The sequence below is a fragment of the Amblyomma maculatum genome, chromosome 1, assembly GCF_055883805.1.
Source record: "Amblyomma maculatum isolate TAMU_Amacu chromosome 1, ASM5588380v1, whole genome shotgun sequence".
In the NCBI taxonomy this organism is placed as follows: Eukaryota; Metazoa; Arthropoda; class Arachnida; order Ixodida; family Ixodidae; genus Amblyomma; species Amblyomma maculatum.
In genome coordinates, this window is record NC_139344.1 from 93,922,552 (window position 1) to 93,939,481 (window position 16,930).

The 16,930-nt window shown below is 45.2% G+C and overlaps 1 protein-coding gene across 1 annotated transcript in view; it reads right to left on the minus strand.

The window, feature by feature from the left end:
- Positions 1–458: 458 nt before the first annotated feature.
- Positions 459–16,930, minus strand: part of LOC146203214 (leukocyte receptor cluster member 1 homolog) — a 42,588-nt gene continuing 26,116 nt past the window's right edge. Inside the window, exons 6-7 of the mRNA XM_084588565.1 lie at positions 16,108–16,222; positions 459–6,514 (exon numbers count right to left, since the gene is read on the minus strand). Of these exons, the coding sequence (XP_084444691.1) occupies positions 6,272–6,514; positions 16,108–16,222 (358 nt within the window). The 3' untranslated portion in view covers positions 459–6,271. The remainder of the gene's footprint in view (positions 6,515–16,107; positions 16,223–16,930) is intronic.

Sequence of the window (16,930 nt, forward strand, 5' to 3'; positions counted from 1 at the left end):
CTCTACATGGCTGCAGTGCAGTTATGACTACATTATGACAGTTTTGTCTTCGAAGGCATGCATTACCTCAGAGAATGCGTTTGTGTGATGCGAAATTTAATGCCGAGAAACAAGTGTGACAGTGTTGTCGACTTGCTCGCCAGAACCAGCGTTCTAGTAACGTTGCCTGCTCTTCGGTTTATTTTCTTTTTATTACGCGATATTGTGACGCGCAAGTCATTTTGTATTAAATTATGACGTAGCCGTTCATTGCGCAGCATTCAACGCGTGCTGTCATGCAATTTTTTCAATCCCACATCCTTGGGCACAGCAGCTGAGTGCCCTAACCACTGCGCCACCCCTGCGGGGCAGTGTAATAGTGTAGTAAGCACCGTGACAATATTGCCTATGTATGGCTTAATGTACCGAAACAGCATGTGGGCTGTGACGGATGCCAGAGCAGAAATATTCAGCATCAATTTTGACACGGGATTCTTTAATGTGCACCAACATCTCACAGCACACAAATGGCCTCATGAAATAAATGAATATTGGCAATTTCATATGAAATGCATGTGCGCCACTGCTCGCTTAAAACCGGTTGCTGGGCATGTTGGTACATAAGGCTTTCAACCACACAGCATGATGACGAACATGTCCAAGGGAGGAGACACCACAAAGCACAGACTTCAACAAAGCTAACTGCTGCACGCAGAGTATACGTATACAGTATAGCGCACATGTGCAGCAACAAAAGAGAAAAGTAAGGTGTCAAGATGTTACAGTGAATCTGGCACGGCACTGTACTAGAACAAACCCTTCATCGATAAAACAAATTAATGAACTAGACAGCAAGATATCAGGGGGCACAACATGAAAACCACAAATATGTAAACTGCTGCGAAGTCAGAAGTCCTAAAAATGACACACTTAATCATTCAAAAACATTAATGGCCTGTAGACACATAGTCTGCTTTTTCTGCAATTTCACCAGCATTAGCTATCTTTCTGGCTGATTTGTTAGCATATTTATGTAGCATTGCAGTTCTTTCCAAGAAAAGACCACATTCTTTACAGTGTCATTCTTTAAACTATGGTCGAGAATAGGCTTCCATTGCTAGGTGACTCAATTGAAAGGCTCCGACTATCCATGTACACTAGAGCTGAGAACGTGCTCAAAGAAGGCAAAAAGGTGCCATCAAACAATGGCAGGGCTGACGTAGATTGGATAAAGAAAGTGGTGGTAATTCATTACATGCATGGTATCGCCCACTATCACAAAAAAATAAAAGAGCAGTGTGCATGTGGTGTTCTCTGCACCACGAAGCTTTCCAAGTTGTGCAATAAGATGAATGCTACCGAATGTGAACAATGCACCCAAATCTCGTCATAGCGTAATGACTTATAATGAAACACTAGATATAACGAAGGACCTGCAATTCCCCCTGAGCACCTCTATAGAAGCTTATGTGCTGAAAATTTAACCTTAACAAAACAAATTTCCTCATCCACGAATAAATAGAGACATTTTCGTTCCAAAATGACAACTGGCCCCTTTTCACACAACAGATTTGTTGTGTTGCGCGATGCTTAGCAGGTCTCTGTTGAGGCAATATAAATCACTCGTAGATCGGGCAATGCTGCAAGCTAAGCCAAGCCGCAAGATTTGTTGTGCATGGCACGCCTGCGTGTCATGCACACTCGCTTGCTTTGTTTTATAAGGGGGGCCAAGGCGGATTTCACGCGGGCTTAGCAGCTGGTGTTTTGCCGTTCTGTGCAAAGTGTCACAACAGAGGAATGGATGGCAGTAGCAATGACAGCAGCTGCTCGAAGCGAAAGCAAAAAGTTATTGTCCTGGATGAGAACGCTGCCATAATCAGAGCTGTAACGCCAGGGAAGAAAATACAAGTGGCAAAGAATTTGGCATCGCATTGAGCATATAGTGTTCTAGAATTGAGAAATGAGCCGTCTGCCGCCGGCGAGATGGTCGTTTCAGCGATGACCACTCCAGGCGGCATGAGAAGGCGCTGCTTGTAGAGGAGCGCGAAGAGCGCCGCGCACACAGCTGGGTGAATTGCCTCCGTCAACACTAGCTCTTCGGACTCCGAAGGCGCATAACAATAAATTGTGTCGCTTTAGCTCCCACACGCTTGACTAAATGTATTAAACCTATTCTGTGCATGAATCTACAAGAGAACTACAAGAGAATCACTACTCGTACCTTCTTCATCCACGTGCATTGCCGACGCACTGTTTTGATTACTTCTCGCTTCTCATCATTTCAGCACAGGAAGCGGCTGATCACAGATATTTCGTTCTTTTTTCTTTTTCAATCGAAAACGATTCGGAAACATATTTCGGTGTACCAGGAAAGTTGGTATGTGTGGCATCCTTTGCCAGTTGTGGTCGATATTGAGGGATTTCAATGACCTTTTTCATTTATTAGTCTTAAATGACCTTTCAATAAATCATGGCTCAAAGTGACGCTCATACACCACACAAGCTTCAGCTTCGTCAAGGACTCAGTCACCTCTTTTTGTGTTCCACGGCTACGCTTCACAAAGATTAGGCTCCATGAAAACGCAAAATAAAGATTGCGGTTCTTTTACAGGAGTGGTATTCATTATTGCATTTTGGTACGAAATGCATACCATCTCGATTGTTCTGTGTTCTTTCCGCCATGCTCTCCATATCACTTTTTGAAGAACATCATTGCACAATATGCAGCAAACTCCGCACAGCCTAAAAAGCACGAGGAAAAGACTGAAAGCAATGCCTGCAAACTGCAGTGGCAGAATGTGATTCCCCCACTATGTGGAGGGAGTGTATCTTGAGAACGGAAGGGCTCGATTGGGGAAGACAGCAGAAAGAGTGCGCAATGAGCAAGTAAAAAGAATGAAAAAAATTGCCAACGATTACATTACTTCCTAGTGCAGCTCATTAGCTGTTCCAGCTTTTCGATAGAATGAGGCAAAGAGTTCGAACAAGACATGTATATACAATTACAGACAACTTTTTTTTCACACATATTCCTTCAAGAAACACTCCACAAACCGTTTTTGACAGTCATGAAGGAAGCTTTGTGGATCGGAAGGTCGCGGGAGGCGGCGCATGGGCCCATAGAAATGTTGCGCAGCGAAGAGATATAGCAGCGACTAACTAATGCCGCTGACGTTGCTAGCGAGTCAAATCAATGTGGTTCTGCATTTCGGATTGGGATGCATGCACCGTGATCCGCCGACGCTGAGCCGGCGTTTCAGCGACCGGAGAACACCGTCGCCGCCACGCAGGAAGAGGGGGGGAGTGCACACAGCGCCGAACGGTGGCAGGAGCGTGTGCTGCTCCAGCTGCGAAGCTGGTTACAAGGGACAACGGTGGAGCGAAATGCAGGAACGGGCGCCCAAGAGCTGCGCTCTAAAAGACAGCATTCAGTACAGCTGGAGGGGGAGGGGAGGGTTGAAAGCCAAATGCCAAATGAGACAGACTGGAACTGTGACTGCTCTCTCTGCAGACGTGTTTTTCTACTTGACTAATCTTCAACAACGCACCATAGTACGACAGAGAAGCAACACATGACAACGGAATCAACGCAGGACACGAGCTGCAGAAGCAGACGCCCTGAACGTTTCATCTACGGCGCACACACTTCTGATGCGCGCCTGGGACTGAGAGAATCCCCTATGCCTTTCATCGCTCTGGCGAGCAACTCACTACCATTGCCGCACGCTGAAGACTGCACACTTCTCAATTCTAGAACACTATAGCGAGCACTCTTTCTACAATTCTAAGCAAGATTGAGACCGTCACTGGCGCTGTCACTTGTGGTGTAAAAGGCAGCCGTACAAAGCTGCAGTTGCCTGCCTGTGAAGCAATGGAAGAGGCACTCTTCAAGTGGTTTTGGATGCCAGGGCTGCTGCGAATTTACCCATAAGTGGGGCACTGCTCTAGAGAAAAGCAAGGGACTTTGCTTGGATTATGTGCTAAGACTGCTTTGATGCAAGTGATAGCTGGCTGCACTAATTTAAAAAACACTGCAATATCGTCAGCAGAGTCATTGCTGGCGAGTCCCAGGCTGTCGAGGAAACAGTAACAAGCTGGGTAAGAGCCAGCATTTGTACGCTCCTAGACGAGTATGAAGAGGAAGATCTATTCAACGCTAACAATACTGCTGTCTTCTATCAAATGTTGCCACAGAAGACCCTATCCTCAAAAGACCAGCTCTGTCGAGGTGGTAAACATAGTAAAGTCCACATCACCGTACTCCTCTGCATGAACATGAATGGGTTAGAGAAGATGCCACTTTTGGTGAAAGAAAAAAGCATGTCGCTGCGATATTTCAAAGAAAGAAGCAACTTCAACCGCAGTACTTGTCCAACAAGAAAGCCTGGATAACAAGGAAAATTTCTGCGGGATGGCTGCGTGACTGTGACAAGAAGTTTTAAGAGGCAGAATCTCAAGACATGCCTTTTCTTGGACAAATGTGCAGCCCACCACACAACTGCGGCACTAGCGAACATCGAATTTCAGTCTTGCCCATGAACTGCACAGCAGTGATTCAGCTCCTTGAACATGGTATGATCATGTCCTTCAAGGCTGGATACCAAAAGTGGGCGATAGACCAGCTAGTTCTCAATATGCAGTCGAACTGTGACATGAAGACCAATTTATACATGGCAATAGAGATGTTTCACGCGGCATAGATGAATGTGACTCCCAGAACAATCGCCAACTGTTTTTGACGTGCGTCATTTGCCACCAACAGAAGCAGCAAGGTGCAACCGATTCAGACAGAGCTGTAGCGTCATGGAGGCGAGAGTCCTCTGAACAGTGTCACCTGGCGACAGATAGCGGAAATATTGTAAAAATGAATAAGAGCACATTTAAAACCTGCGGTACTCATTGCTTCAATGGCACAATAGACCGAGACTACTTACATTAGCAATGAGCGAATAAAACATCTGTTCGAATCCTGTAAGTGTAATTTTTCTCTGATTTTTTTTTAAACGCAACGTCAGAATAAGCTACCAAGATCTTTCAGAGTGGCTGTTCCCCTTTAGGTTGCATTATGTGAAGTTTTAATTTCTTAATAGCCGCAGAAACCAGACGGCATGACAATGGTACTACTATTCAATTACTTTCACAGTAATCATTTCCTGCCTTCAGTGAGTGTATGTTACCTTTAGGTTGCGCTCAAAGACACCTTTAGGTAACAATCGCAGTTTAACCCGTTCAGAGGCAACCAGTGAGGAGAAAGAAGTTGCGGGACCCTACCATTGAGGAGACGGAATTATGCGTCATGGAGGGCGCTTCATGACGCTGGTGTTGTGCTCTGCTTGAGGGCAAAACTTCTGCAGGTATGCAAGTGTAGATGCCGACGTTGTGACAACAGAAGAGCTGACGGATGACAACTTTGTGCTTGCTATCCAGGCGCATGAAGAAAGCGACGTATGTATAAATGGGGACAATGACACTCCATCCGGTACATAACGACACGCCAATGTCATCCCAGGCACTGGATCCGGTAGGCCTGCTGCAATGCTACTTCTGCAGCCATAGGCTTGACACAGAGCAGATTTTTTTACCCTCGTATGCAGGCTGCTGGTGCACTCCTACTCTCAACGCCAGGCGCCATGTGTCAGCGCGTCCGGCTCAGGGACTGCGGGTCAGAGACTGCAGGTAACGTGGACATTGTACGCTGAATGTGTGTCTGTGTGCAAGTGTTTTTCAATCCTGTTGTTAAGGCAGTCAACCATCTATGAATGTAGCTGTGTGGTGCATCGCTACTTCCATTTTTTCCTGTGACAGAGAGTTCTACGGCTTATTTTACGCACACTGTTCCTTCGTAGATGCGGTAACTGTGTGTATTCATCGTGTGGATGGTAACCATGTAGATGGGAGCCTTTAACACTTTCTCCTCATACCCTTGAAGGTCGGATCTTAAGTGTCCCCCCAATTTCTTTCACAAAAGAATAGCCATGTGGTTCTTTGGAAGCCACTTCCCAGATACACACAGTTATGACAAAAATTATGGCATATGGAAACTAAATCCTTTGGCAACAGCAAGGTGGTGGCTTCCCTCAAACATGCTGTCAATAAATCCACTAAACACAGCATGGGACATGAACCAGTGGCTAAATGTAAACAGCAACACCACCATTCAAGCACTACCAACACCCCACAATCACAGGCATGCCAGATATGTTGTTATATATATGCAGGAGCAACAAAGCACCTCTATGCATGAACTCCTCACGCTTGCTAAACAAGCTACTGCTGAAGATGTCAATACAAGTCACTGCGGCCGCTTAGCCAAGTGTGGGTTGTACTGTGAATTGTAGCCACGTCGTCTATCATCCATGATCACATCAGGTGACTTCTCCCTGGCTGGTACCTCACCACGAGCCCTGCGAAGAACCTCCTCAGCCTTCAACCGCTCAGCTTTTTCACGAGCCAAGCGCTGAGCTCGTAGGTCTTCAACCGACTTCCCGAGGCGCTTGACTTTTTTCGAGCGCCGTTCTGACTGTTCTGCGATTTGCTAGAACAAATTAAAAAAAAAAAAAAACGATAATTTTTTAGTCTTGCACTGTCCATTGTGCATTAGTTATCATGCACTAGCTACATAATATACACTACTTCTGCATCCAAAATCAGAAAAATGACACAGGTAGTGGATCACTGAACATAAGAGTATCGGCAACATTTTTGAGCAATGTTCTCACCTCATGAATGATTGAAAGTTCACAGCAAGAAAAGCAAGTGCTATACACAACAGTGAAATACATTAAACGATTGTTACATGTGAAAAAAATGTTATATATATGTCAAAGACCTTCATAGTGTAGAGAAGTGGCCTTTGTTTACTTATGCCGAATAATGTACCAAGCCTATTGCCAATGATATACTGCAACTTCACTGTACTCCCTGCTTTAAGGTTACTACCTACAGTGCTAACCAAGTTCTTATTCACCACATAAATAATACAGATATTAATTTTTGCAACTGGCAGTGCTCAAAGCAAATATCCCTACCCGGAAAAAACTGCACAGAAGAAAAATGGTCTGTTAGCAACACCTTGTAATACCTTTATATCAGGTGCAAGGCTCTCAAATGTGCAAACTTTTAACTAATTATATTCCATTATATAAGCCAAGCTACCAAATTCCATACTAAATCGCCCCACACCCCCTCTTCCAGCTGAAAAAAAAAAGAAAACCAAACTCCCAAAAATGAAAAAATACAGCGAAGTCCTGTGAAGAAACAATGAACATCCAGTGACGACCACATACGTTTTGCTGTGCTGAAAGAAGAGCGCACATAGTGAGGGGAATGCACAATTACCTTTTAACAATGAGAACGCTTCTAAAATAGAAAGGAAATAGCCAGCGACACATCGATGTCTGAAAGCAGCACACAGCTGAGTTCGAATGGTTCGGACAGTAGGTGAATCAGCAGCCACCACTGCCACAAACTAATGGTAAAGCTCGATAACCAGAACTATGCGACCATGCTATTTTTCATCGCCTAGCTACAGGAGCCCTTTTGTTGTCACCACTCCTGCCATTATGTGTACGTTAGACTTGCATAAGTTATACTGCACAATGCAATAGGAGAAATTTCTACTGAATTACTTGCCCTGCTGGTGACACCTCTCTGTTCTTCTTTGGGAAACCCCATGAGAAAGCCTGCAAGTGGACTTCCCAGCATACTATAGGTGGCAAAAATGAGATTACTAAGGTCACACTAGAGTGCTGTTGTGAAAGTGACGAAAGGGGCACCATTAGAAATAAATAGGCACTAAAGGGACACTGTAGAGAAAATAAAGTTAGCTTGCATTGGTGTAATATCAGCTCTTAATCCTAAAAATACCACTCTTACTGAAAACAAAACTCTCATAAGGCAAAAAAAAAAGAGCGAGAACAAAAATACAGTATCGCTGCCACAGCAAATTCTTGCCAATGAGAAACGCTGAGAAATGTGCATACGGTTACATGTCTGAATTGTGAAGTAAATTTTGTTTCGAAACAGTTTGCGCACTTTTAGTATGCAAAGACAACGGCAAAAAGATAGTCTAAATGTTAGAAGGCAAAGAAAATCTGCACTTGGCGGCAGCACCACAGGCGCCCAGTTTCATTCCAGTATGTTTCAGCTTTGGCATCTCGCAACTATGCACTTTGCATTCCCATGTGGTATCGTTGCCAATTTTTCTCAAATAATGTTCATGCCTCAGCGAGCGCCTCCCTATTGAAAAATTTTATATAATTTTATACAAAACTGGGTATATTGGTTCAGGTGCAGGATAAACCTGCACAAACCCAGGTGTAGCTGTATTGCAGGCTCGCCGGCCCTGGTTGCAGAGGGAGAAAAGGAAGGCTAGAAAGAGAGTCATAAGCTTTAAAATGTGGCGGGCACTAATCAAAGAAAGAAAAAAAATGGCACTGCACAAGATTTAAGCCTTAGCCTTTCAAAACCTCACCCGAACATGCTAACCACTAAGCCACGCCAAGCACTGAAACGTTTCACATTATTGCTTGTGTTGTGTAACTGCACCTTTTACAGATATTTTTTTATGCAGTGATCATTGATACATTGAAATTGAAATTAAGAAATCTTTAAAAACAGGCTTCTAAACATACTGAATCTTTTGGCTGATTTTAAGGTGGTTGTCACCGAAGTCCTGCATCTTATTAGGCATAAGATTTTGCAGAGAGATCTCGGAACAAAATATTTTCATTTCTTAATGTCTGCAGTTTTACCGTTTCAGCATGCACGTAATTCCTGCAATACATAAAGTTCTAGTGCATCAATTTGTGCCATAGCACATACTTTAACTTCATATGTGCCCTGAAAAGCAGTGGTGCTGATAATTTTCAAGTATGCCATCTTATGTGCAAGCACTCAAGGAAGCGCTGAACGAAGGGCAGCTTGGTTGGTTCATATATGAAAATACAACAGCAAATGAAATGCTTTCCTTCTAAGAGTGTTAGCTCTACTTCCATTTGCAGGTTTCTTGTCCATTTCTCCGTCGCTCTCAGATTCAATATAGTGGCCATATCATGTGATCTTAGCTACAGCATTGCAAAATAATTACAAAGGTTCAACGCTGCTGAACCAAATATTGAGCGAAAGCATTAGCTGCGGGTAACCGAGCGTTCTTTTTCTTCTCGTCTTCTTCCTCAGCCCACATATAAAGCCCCGCTTTAGCCAAGTTGTATGAACGTGCCTTAGTGGCCTATAGGGGTAACGTGAATGCCAGGGTCCTAGCAAGCTGATTCTGACATAACTGTCCCATGTGAAACGAGAGACCCAAGTTGGCAGCTCCTGCCAGCCCATGTGGGGTGTGACATCACAGCGTCACGTGGGTAAGACGTGGCTACGCTACGCTGAAGGCTCGAAACTTATAGTACGGCTTTCGCAATGAAAATTAAAGAACACTGCAGAATCTGCATTGGAGTAATGTGAATGCGAATTAATTCTAGTTGCTTAATTACGCTTGCGTGACGTCACATTAATTCACTTCTTGTTTGCCCATTTTAGTCTTCGGTACTTTCAAATTGCATGCCAATCCCTTGAGAAGTACTTCCGGTTGCGTGCTGTGACCATCCTCTACGTCACATTAATTCACTTCTTGTTTGCCCATTTTAGTTTTTGGTACTTTCAAATTGCGGGCCAATCCCTTCCTATACCCTTTTTTGGCTCAACTTCAGGTTGCATGACGTCGCATCCTCAGCGTCACTTTGACTGATTTAATTAACTATTTTAGTATTCAATACATTCAATGTGGCGCCAAGCCATTTGATAATGAGACCATTTATGCCTTTACTTTTACATATTTTGCCTCTAATTAATTACATAATTAACTTATCGGCCTAATTATTTTTTTGGACATTACATCACCCTCTATCGATTGATGCCACTCATTTACCTCTACTACATCTCAATTACAACTGCTGTGGATATGATTTTGCGTGTTTTGCTTCTAATTAATTGCCTAATTAACTTACTCGACTAATTATTTTTCCAGACAACATTACGTCAAACTCTATCGACTGACACCACTCATTAGAGAGTTATAGCTGAGCCGATTTGCGTTCCGCTCCGCTCAAACTTTCGAGCGGAATCCCAGCGGAGTATAGGGCATGAACAGTTTTAGCCAAGCGGTTGCTCGCCTACTTGAGCGTAAGGTATCGGCTGCGCCACCTACTGGTCACAGGTGGAGTTATAGCAAAAATGTTATGAATCAAGATTGCATTTTTTGTAGTATAGCTGCAAAATAAAGTCATATTTTGTAGTTTCACTACATTATTCAATAGCAATGGGGTTGTAACCTTAGAGTAAGGTTGACAAGAAATCAGAAGGCTTTGCGAGGCCCGCTCGCCGCGCCACTCCGGGCTCCGCTTGGCTCACATGGGAGCGGGGACGAGGAGACGTTCCGCTTGCGCGTTCCCGTTCTAGCGTTTCGCGCATGCGCAGTAGCGCTCCCGACAGCTCGCTGAGCGAAGCGGACGCGAAAACCCGCTCAGCTAAAACTCTCTATTAACCTCTACCACTTCTTACAACTGCAGCGGACACGATTTGCAGCGGCCTGCGGACAGAAATCTGTGAACATACGAAGTAATACTTTCGCATCAATAATTTCTACCAAAGGACCATCCATACAATGGAGTCCATCACCTGGTCTATCATGTGTGACGGCATGATTCCCCAAAGCCATATGACCAAGGGCACCCCACCTCAGCTGCATTACCTAGTTATACTACCGACTGGCCTTATACAGTCGAACCCGGTTATATCGAACCCGGATATATCGAATTTTGGTTATATCGAACTCACGGAATATCCGCTTGAAAATCCCATGTAAAAGTATAGGAAAGCCGCGTCATATATCGAACTCAATTTCGCCGGTCGTTTGATATGTATCGAACTCCGCACTACGCACTGGAAAGTGTGCCTTCCCCAAAGACAATGCATCACTCCTGGCCGTTTGCCGCGTGACGTTTTCAAGCCACGCGTGGAAGGAATGAGAGGGGACAGTTCTGGACAGCGCCGCACCCATTCGCCAAAGGCGCACGCATTTGCAGTTACCATTTCCCGCGCACCAACACATGACGTTTGCAAGCCATGTGCGTGGGTGTGCCCATTCTTTTGCCGAGCTCTCTTCTTCAGCACGCGCTACGCATGCGCCAAGCCAGCTCTGCCCGTTTTCAGACAGACGTGGAACGCTTTCTCCAGCGTGTGTTGCAAACCCTCTGCGCGTGGCGGCTGACGTGGCTATGGCGCCTGCGGACGTTAAGAAGCGGCAGCTCTCTGTTTTTTTTGTTTTTTTTCTTTTACGAGTCGTTCTTTCTTATCGTTGTGCTGTACGTGCGACGTAGCGTAAGCTATGGCGGCTGCGGACGTTAAGAAGCGGCAGGCTTTTTTTTTTTTTTTTGGCGGGAGCCGTTTATCTTTGCATGTATGAATCAAGGGAAGCACGCCGTCAGCTGCTGCGATCATGACGCCCGCCCCAAGCGCGGCGTGATAAATCGAACCAGACTTGTGCAATCAAGCCATCACGGGCACTCTGCCAAGTTCGCTCCCCGCCACCGGAGGAGCTATAAAAAGATAAACGCGCCCTGACGTTATCGCTGCGCAACATATTGGCACGCTGCCAAGAAATGAGCTGTGGATGCGACGACCGAAACGGAGTGACACGCGCCATCGGCATGCAAGCGAAAACGCTCGCGATTTTCTGCCGCAGCAACACAGAAACCTTGTTTTGAGCTGCCGCGCTGGCTCGAGGGGCAAGCGGGACGCAGTTCCAACAAGTTGGAAATTTTTCGCTGTCGCTGCCGCTCGTCGCTGAGATCGCTCAATCGCTTGCATGTGAGCGAGCTGGTCTTAAAGCATTTTTTTTTCAAATTCTCGGGCGCAAAAGTGGAAAGAGGGTTCATTATGCGAGTGGGTTGATTATGCGGCAAATACGGTATCGTTTTTTCGCATCGTAAGTGCCGTCACAAGCCAATTTCTGTATATCGAATTATCGATATATCGAACTTTTTTGCGATCCCCTTCGAATTCGATATATCCGGGTTCGACTGTATACTACAGTTGGGAATGAGTGCGCGTGTTGCTATTTACAAACACCGTTGGTGGTGAAACTGTGGTCCGCCCTTGAGGTACAGGGTTCCGAGTGGCGTCAAACGAATCGGCACCATATGGCACGCATAATTGTTTTTCGAGCTGAATCCTAACATCAGCAAGGGGTTCACACAGAAGACTTTTGGTCCTCGAAACCGTGATGAGGTGCGACCTTTGGGGAACCCCGGTGGGCAAACCAGTGGTTGTAGAGAGGTGCAGGTGGTACCAAACGAATCATTGTACCGTGATGTACATGTTGGAACCAGAATTGAGGACCTAGGGTTAAATTCTGTAAAACTCAAGCTAACACTCTTAATCATACGTCTGCGGTGGTCAAGCTTTTTTTTTTTTTATTGCGAAAGCAATACTACTTTAGGTTTCAAGCCTTCAGCGTAGCGTGGCCGGTAGTCATGTCTTACCCATGTGACGCTGTGACATCACACCCCACATGGGCTGGCAGGAGCTGCTAACTTGGGTCTCTCGTTTCACATGGGATGTTTGTCAGAATCAGCCTGTTAGGACCCTGGCATTCACGTTACCCCTATAGGCCACTAAGGCACATTCATACGGCTTGGCTAAAGCGGGGCTTTATATGAGGGCTGAGGAAGAAGAAAAAGAGAAGAAGAACGCTCAGTCACCCGCAGCTAATGCTTTCACTCAATAATTGGTTCAGCAGCGTTGAACCCTTGTAATTTTTTTCCTGCCACAATTCAAGATTCACTCTTTGCTACTGTTTAAAAACTGCCATAAGTAACAGCCTTTATTATCAGTCATGACAGTGGCTTAGCGATGTCAGTGGCCATACCGGTAGCTTTGCTTGCTGCCGACACTTCACGGCAGTGACATAAAGGAGACTTGTGCAGACAATGTGAGTAACATTATTATAACAAACACCTAAAATCAATGAGTACATTTCCTATTTCCACCACAGAAACAAATTTGGTCACCCTGGTGAAAGGGTCTTTGCTGTGCAGAGAAGCTGGCTTCAGAGTTTTGAAAAGGTTCAATGATATTCGATTGGTGTATAGTCAAACACGAATATATCGAACAGGATATGATTTCTTTAACTCAGCATCGCTTATCACACAACCATCCATCAGCGAATTACTATAATACGACTTTTTTTAAGCAGCTCTCGATTATTTCCACTGCTTAAAGCGACGCTAAAGAGAAAAATAAAGTGGGCTTGCATCGATAGAATGCCAGTTCCTGGCTACAAAAAAGCCACTCTTACTGAAAACAAAGCTGTTATAAGGCAGCAAAGAGGAAGAACAGGAATACAGGTATCGCCGCTACAGCCGAAACGGCAGAGACTCGCAACTACAAATCGTGACGCACAAGGGATCCCGGAGGCTGACAAATGCGAATTACGTTGCCCGTTTGAATGCAGTAGTAGGTTTTGTCTGGAATATGATAACATGCTCTTATCACATGTAAAAGACAGCGAAAAGACAATGTAAATGTTCCAAGACAAATATAAAAATATACTTGGCGGCACCACAGGCGTCCACTTCAGTTTTGGTTATGTTCCGGCTCAGGCACATCGTGCGTGCTCGGATAGTTTCATTTTGGATCTGCTACACCTGAAATACGAGCTCGGAGCGGCAGATGCATCTACCGTAAGTGCGTATCAAATGAAGATCATGACTCGGCATGCACCTGCGAAGTATTCACTTCTCCCCACACGTCAACAATCACAGAGTCTCCTCTTGCGTCATAGTGTGCATCATCCTACCCTACTACGTAGTAGGAGAAAACAGTTTGAATCCGACCGGCGGGAACAAAAAAAAAACCTCAACTTCTTATCGCAATATCTCAGCAATAATTCAATTTTTTGCTGCCTGATATGCGGCGACAGTGTCACCAAATGCCGTTTATTAGATTTTGATAGTATGTTTGGGTGTCTTTAGTGATCCTTTAAAAGAACATAAGTATCCTTAGAACGTTTGCCTTGCATGTAACAGACAACTTTGTGAAATAATGATGTGATGAAATTTTCTCTGTGGTGAGTATGAGAAACGTGCGGAGAGTTCGTGTGGACCACAGGTTGCAGCAGTGCTGGTGCATGTGTGCGCGCTGACCAGCCGACCACAACTCACATGGCGGCAGTGCAACTTCAGAAGACCGGCGGTGCATGCCCAGATTGGTCGATGGGATCAGTCTACTGAGCGAACTCAGCGACGAGCGGCAGCAAAAGAGCAAAAAATTTCCAACTTGTTGGAACTGTGGCGCTTGAGCCGCCGCGACTGCTCAAAAAAGATTTTTGCGCCGCCGCAACAAAAATTGCGAGCGTTTTTGCTTGCGTGTGAAGCAGCCAGTCAATGACGTGTCCCTCTGTTTCGGCAGCGGCATCCGCAGCTCATTTATTGGCAGCGCACCATGATGCTGCGCAGTGATAACGTCATGGTGTGTTTATCTTTGATAGCTCCTGCAGTGGCGGGGAGCGGCGCTTGAGCCGCCGCGACTGCTCAAAAAAGATTTTTGCGCCGCCGCAACAAAAATTGCGAGCGTTTTTGCTTGCGTGTGAAGCAGCCAGTCAATGACGTGTCCCTCTGTTTCGGCAGCGGCATCCGCAGCTCATTTATTGGCAGCGCACCATGATGCTGCGCAGTGATAACGTCATGGTGTGTTTATCTTTGATAGCTCCTGCAGTGGCGGGGAGCGAACTTGGCAGAGTGCCCGTGATGGCTTGATTGGACAAGCCTGGTGCCATTTATCACGCCGCGCTTGGGGCGGGCGCAGCCCACTGCCACAAAATCATTGGAAAGCATAATAGCTGCAAATGCAGTTTGAAGCGAACAATGCTAAAAGCTGGAGTCATGATTGCAGCTGGCCGTGTGCTTTTGTTGATACATAGAAGCAAGGATGGAAGGCTCTCGCTAAAAAAAACAAACTGCCGTTTCTTAAAGTCCGCAACCACCATAAAACGCTACGCCGCACTTTCAGCATGACAAGGATAATCCACTCTCTCGCAACAAGAAAAAATCTGCCGCTTCTTAACGTCTGTAGTCACCATAGCTTATGCTACGCCACATGTTCAGCATGACAAGAAGGATGGACGACTCTCACAAAAAAAAACACAGATCTGCTGCCTCTTAACGTACGTAGCTGCCATAGCTTACGCACGTTCAGCACAACGATACGCTACGCACATCACACGTCAGCGGCTGCCTGCAGGGGGTTCACAACACGCACTGGAGAAAGCATACAATGTTCTGTGACTTCTGTCTGCCAAGGGCTGAGCTGGCTTGTCGGCGCCTGCGTAGTGCGTGCTGCTGCAAACGAAGACTGAGAAAGAGAAAGGAGAGAGAAAGCTCGGCAGAAGAATGGGCACACCCTTGCTCTTCACTTTATCGAGTTTTCCCCTCTCCCAAACAACAGGGCTGCATTAGCTTAGTCTGCTCCGTACAGGCTGTTGCTAAATTGGTTCTCTCTCGTTTCATCATGCACATGATTTACAAACGTCTCGTGCAGGCGCGCGGCAAACAATCCTCGTAGATGTGTGCGCCTTTGGGGAAAGGGCGCGGCGCTGCCCTAGACCAGTCGTCGCCAAACTGTTCCCTTTCATTCCTTCCACACGTGGCTTGAAAACATCAAGCGGCAAACAGCCGAGAGTGATGCAATCGTCTTTGGGGAAGGCACACTTTCCAGTGCGTGGTGCAGAGTTCGATATATCGAACGACTGGTGAAATTGAGTATCATATACAACGCAGCTTTCGTATACTTTTACATGAGATTTTCAAGGGGATATTCCGTGAGTTCAATATAACCAAAATTCGAATTATCCAGGTTCAATATATCCGGGTTCGACTGTATTTGAAATTTCGAACATTCACACACCCCTACAAATAACAGGAGCTTAGGATAACTGGGAGTGCATAAGAGATTTGGGCAGAAAGTTGTCGCCTCATAATTTAACTGTGACAGGAAATAAGTAAAAGCCAGAGCTGTCTATTCCTGAATAAGGTACTAAGCCAATATCCACTAAGAATACTAGTAAAAAGCACTCACACTAAGTTTCTTGATTTGATCACTTTTTTCTTTCAAGCCATACTTCAGAGAGACATAGCGCTTCATGAGGTGCAGTGGGTCCATGCTGTCCTTAGCTTTGGCATCTTTAGTTTCCCTAACAAGAAAAACAGAAGAGCATAATCCAGTCAAATGATCACAGCGTCACTGCAACAAATCGGTGCAGAAGACTACAGCTGTACCTGGGTATATATAACCAGCTAATGCATGCATTCTACCATAGGTATATAAAGAAGGAACGCATCTTCCCTTTAAATTTGTGTTTCCTGCCCATCGCAACATACAGTACCACACACATATCGGCAGTGATATTCAACAACTGAGAGCTTGTTATGAGAGATTTCATAATCCCCAACCTACAATAACCTGTAAAAACATGCACCGCAGCTATGGCTGGGTGACGAGACAGGGTGCGCAAAAAACCTTGGCATGCAACTGTTCTACAGACATCTGCTAAGCATTCAAGAGAGCTATATGCTATCAGTGATGGATTTTATTTCAATAGCAACAATGCCTATTTCTTGAAGCTATTAAACATTGAAATTACTCGCAAGCAATGTCCACATCATGTTTCACAGAAGTATATATGTACTATATTGAGGACATTTGCCAGGCTTAGCATCTTATAAGGCAAGACAAACTCCTTGGCACCAAATATCGGTCTTCAAGGATGCCTGAATAGTCAACTCGTGGTGTCCTAAACCTTCCTTATAGTGACACAAGTCTCTAAAGGTGGTCTTTGTGAATATTCAAGTGCAATTTAAAGCACTATATAGTTCCTGCATATTATCATTCACATTAACAT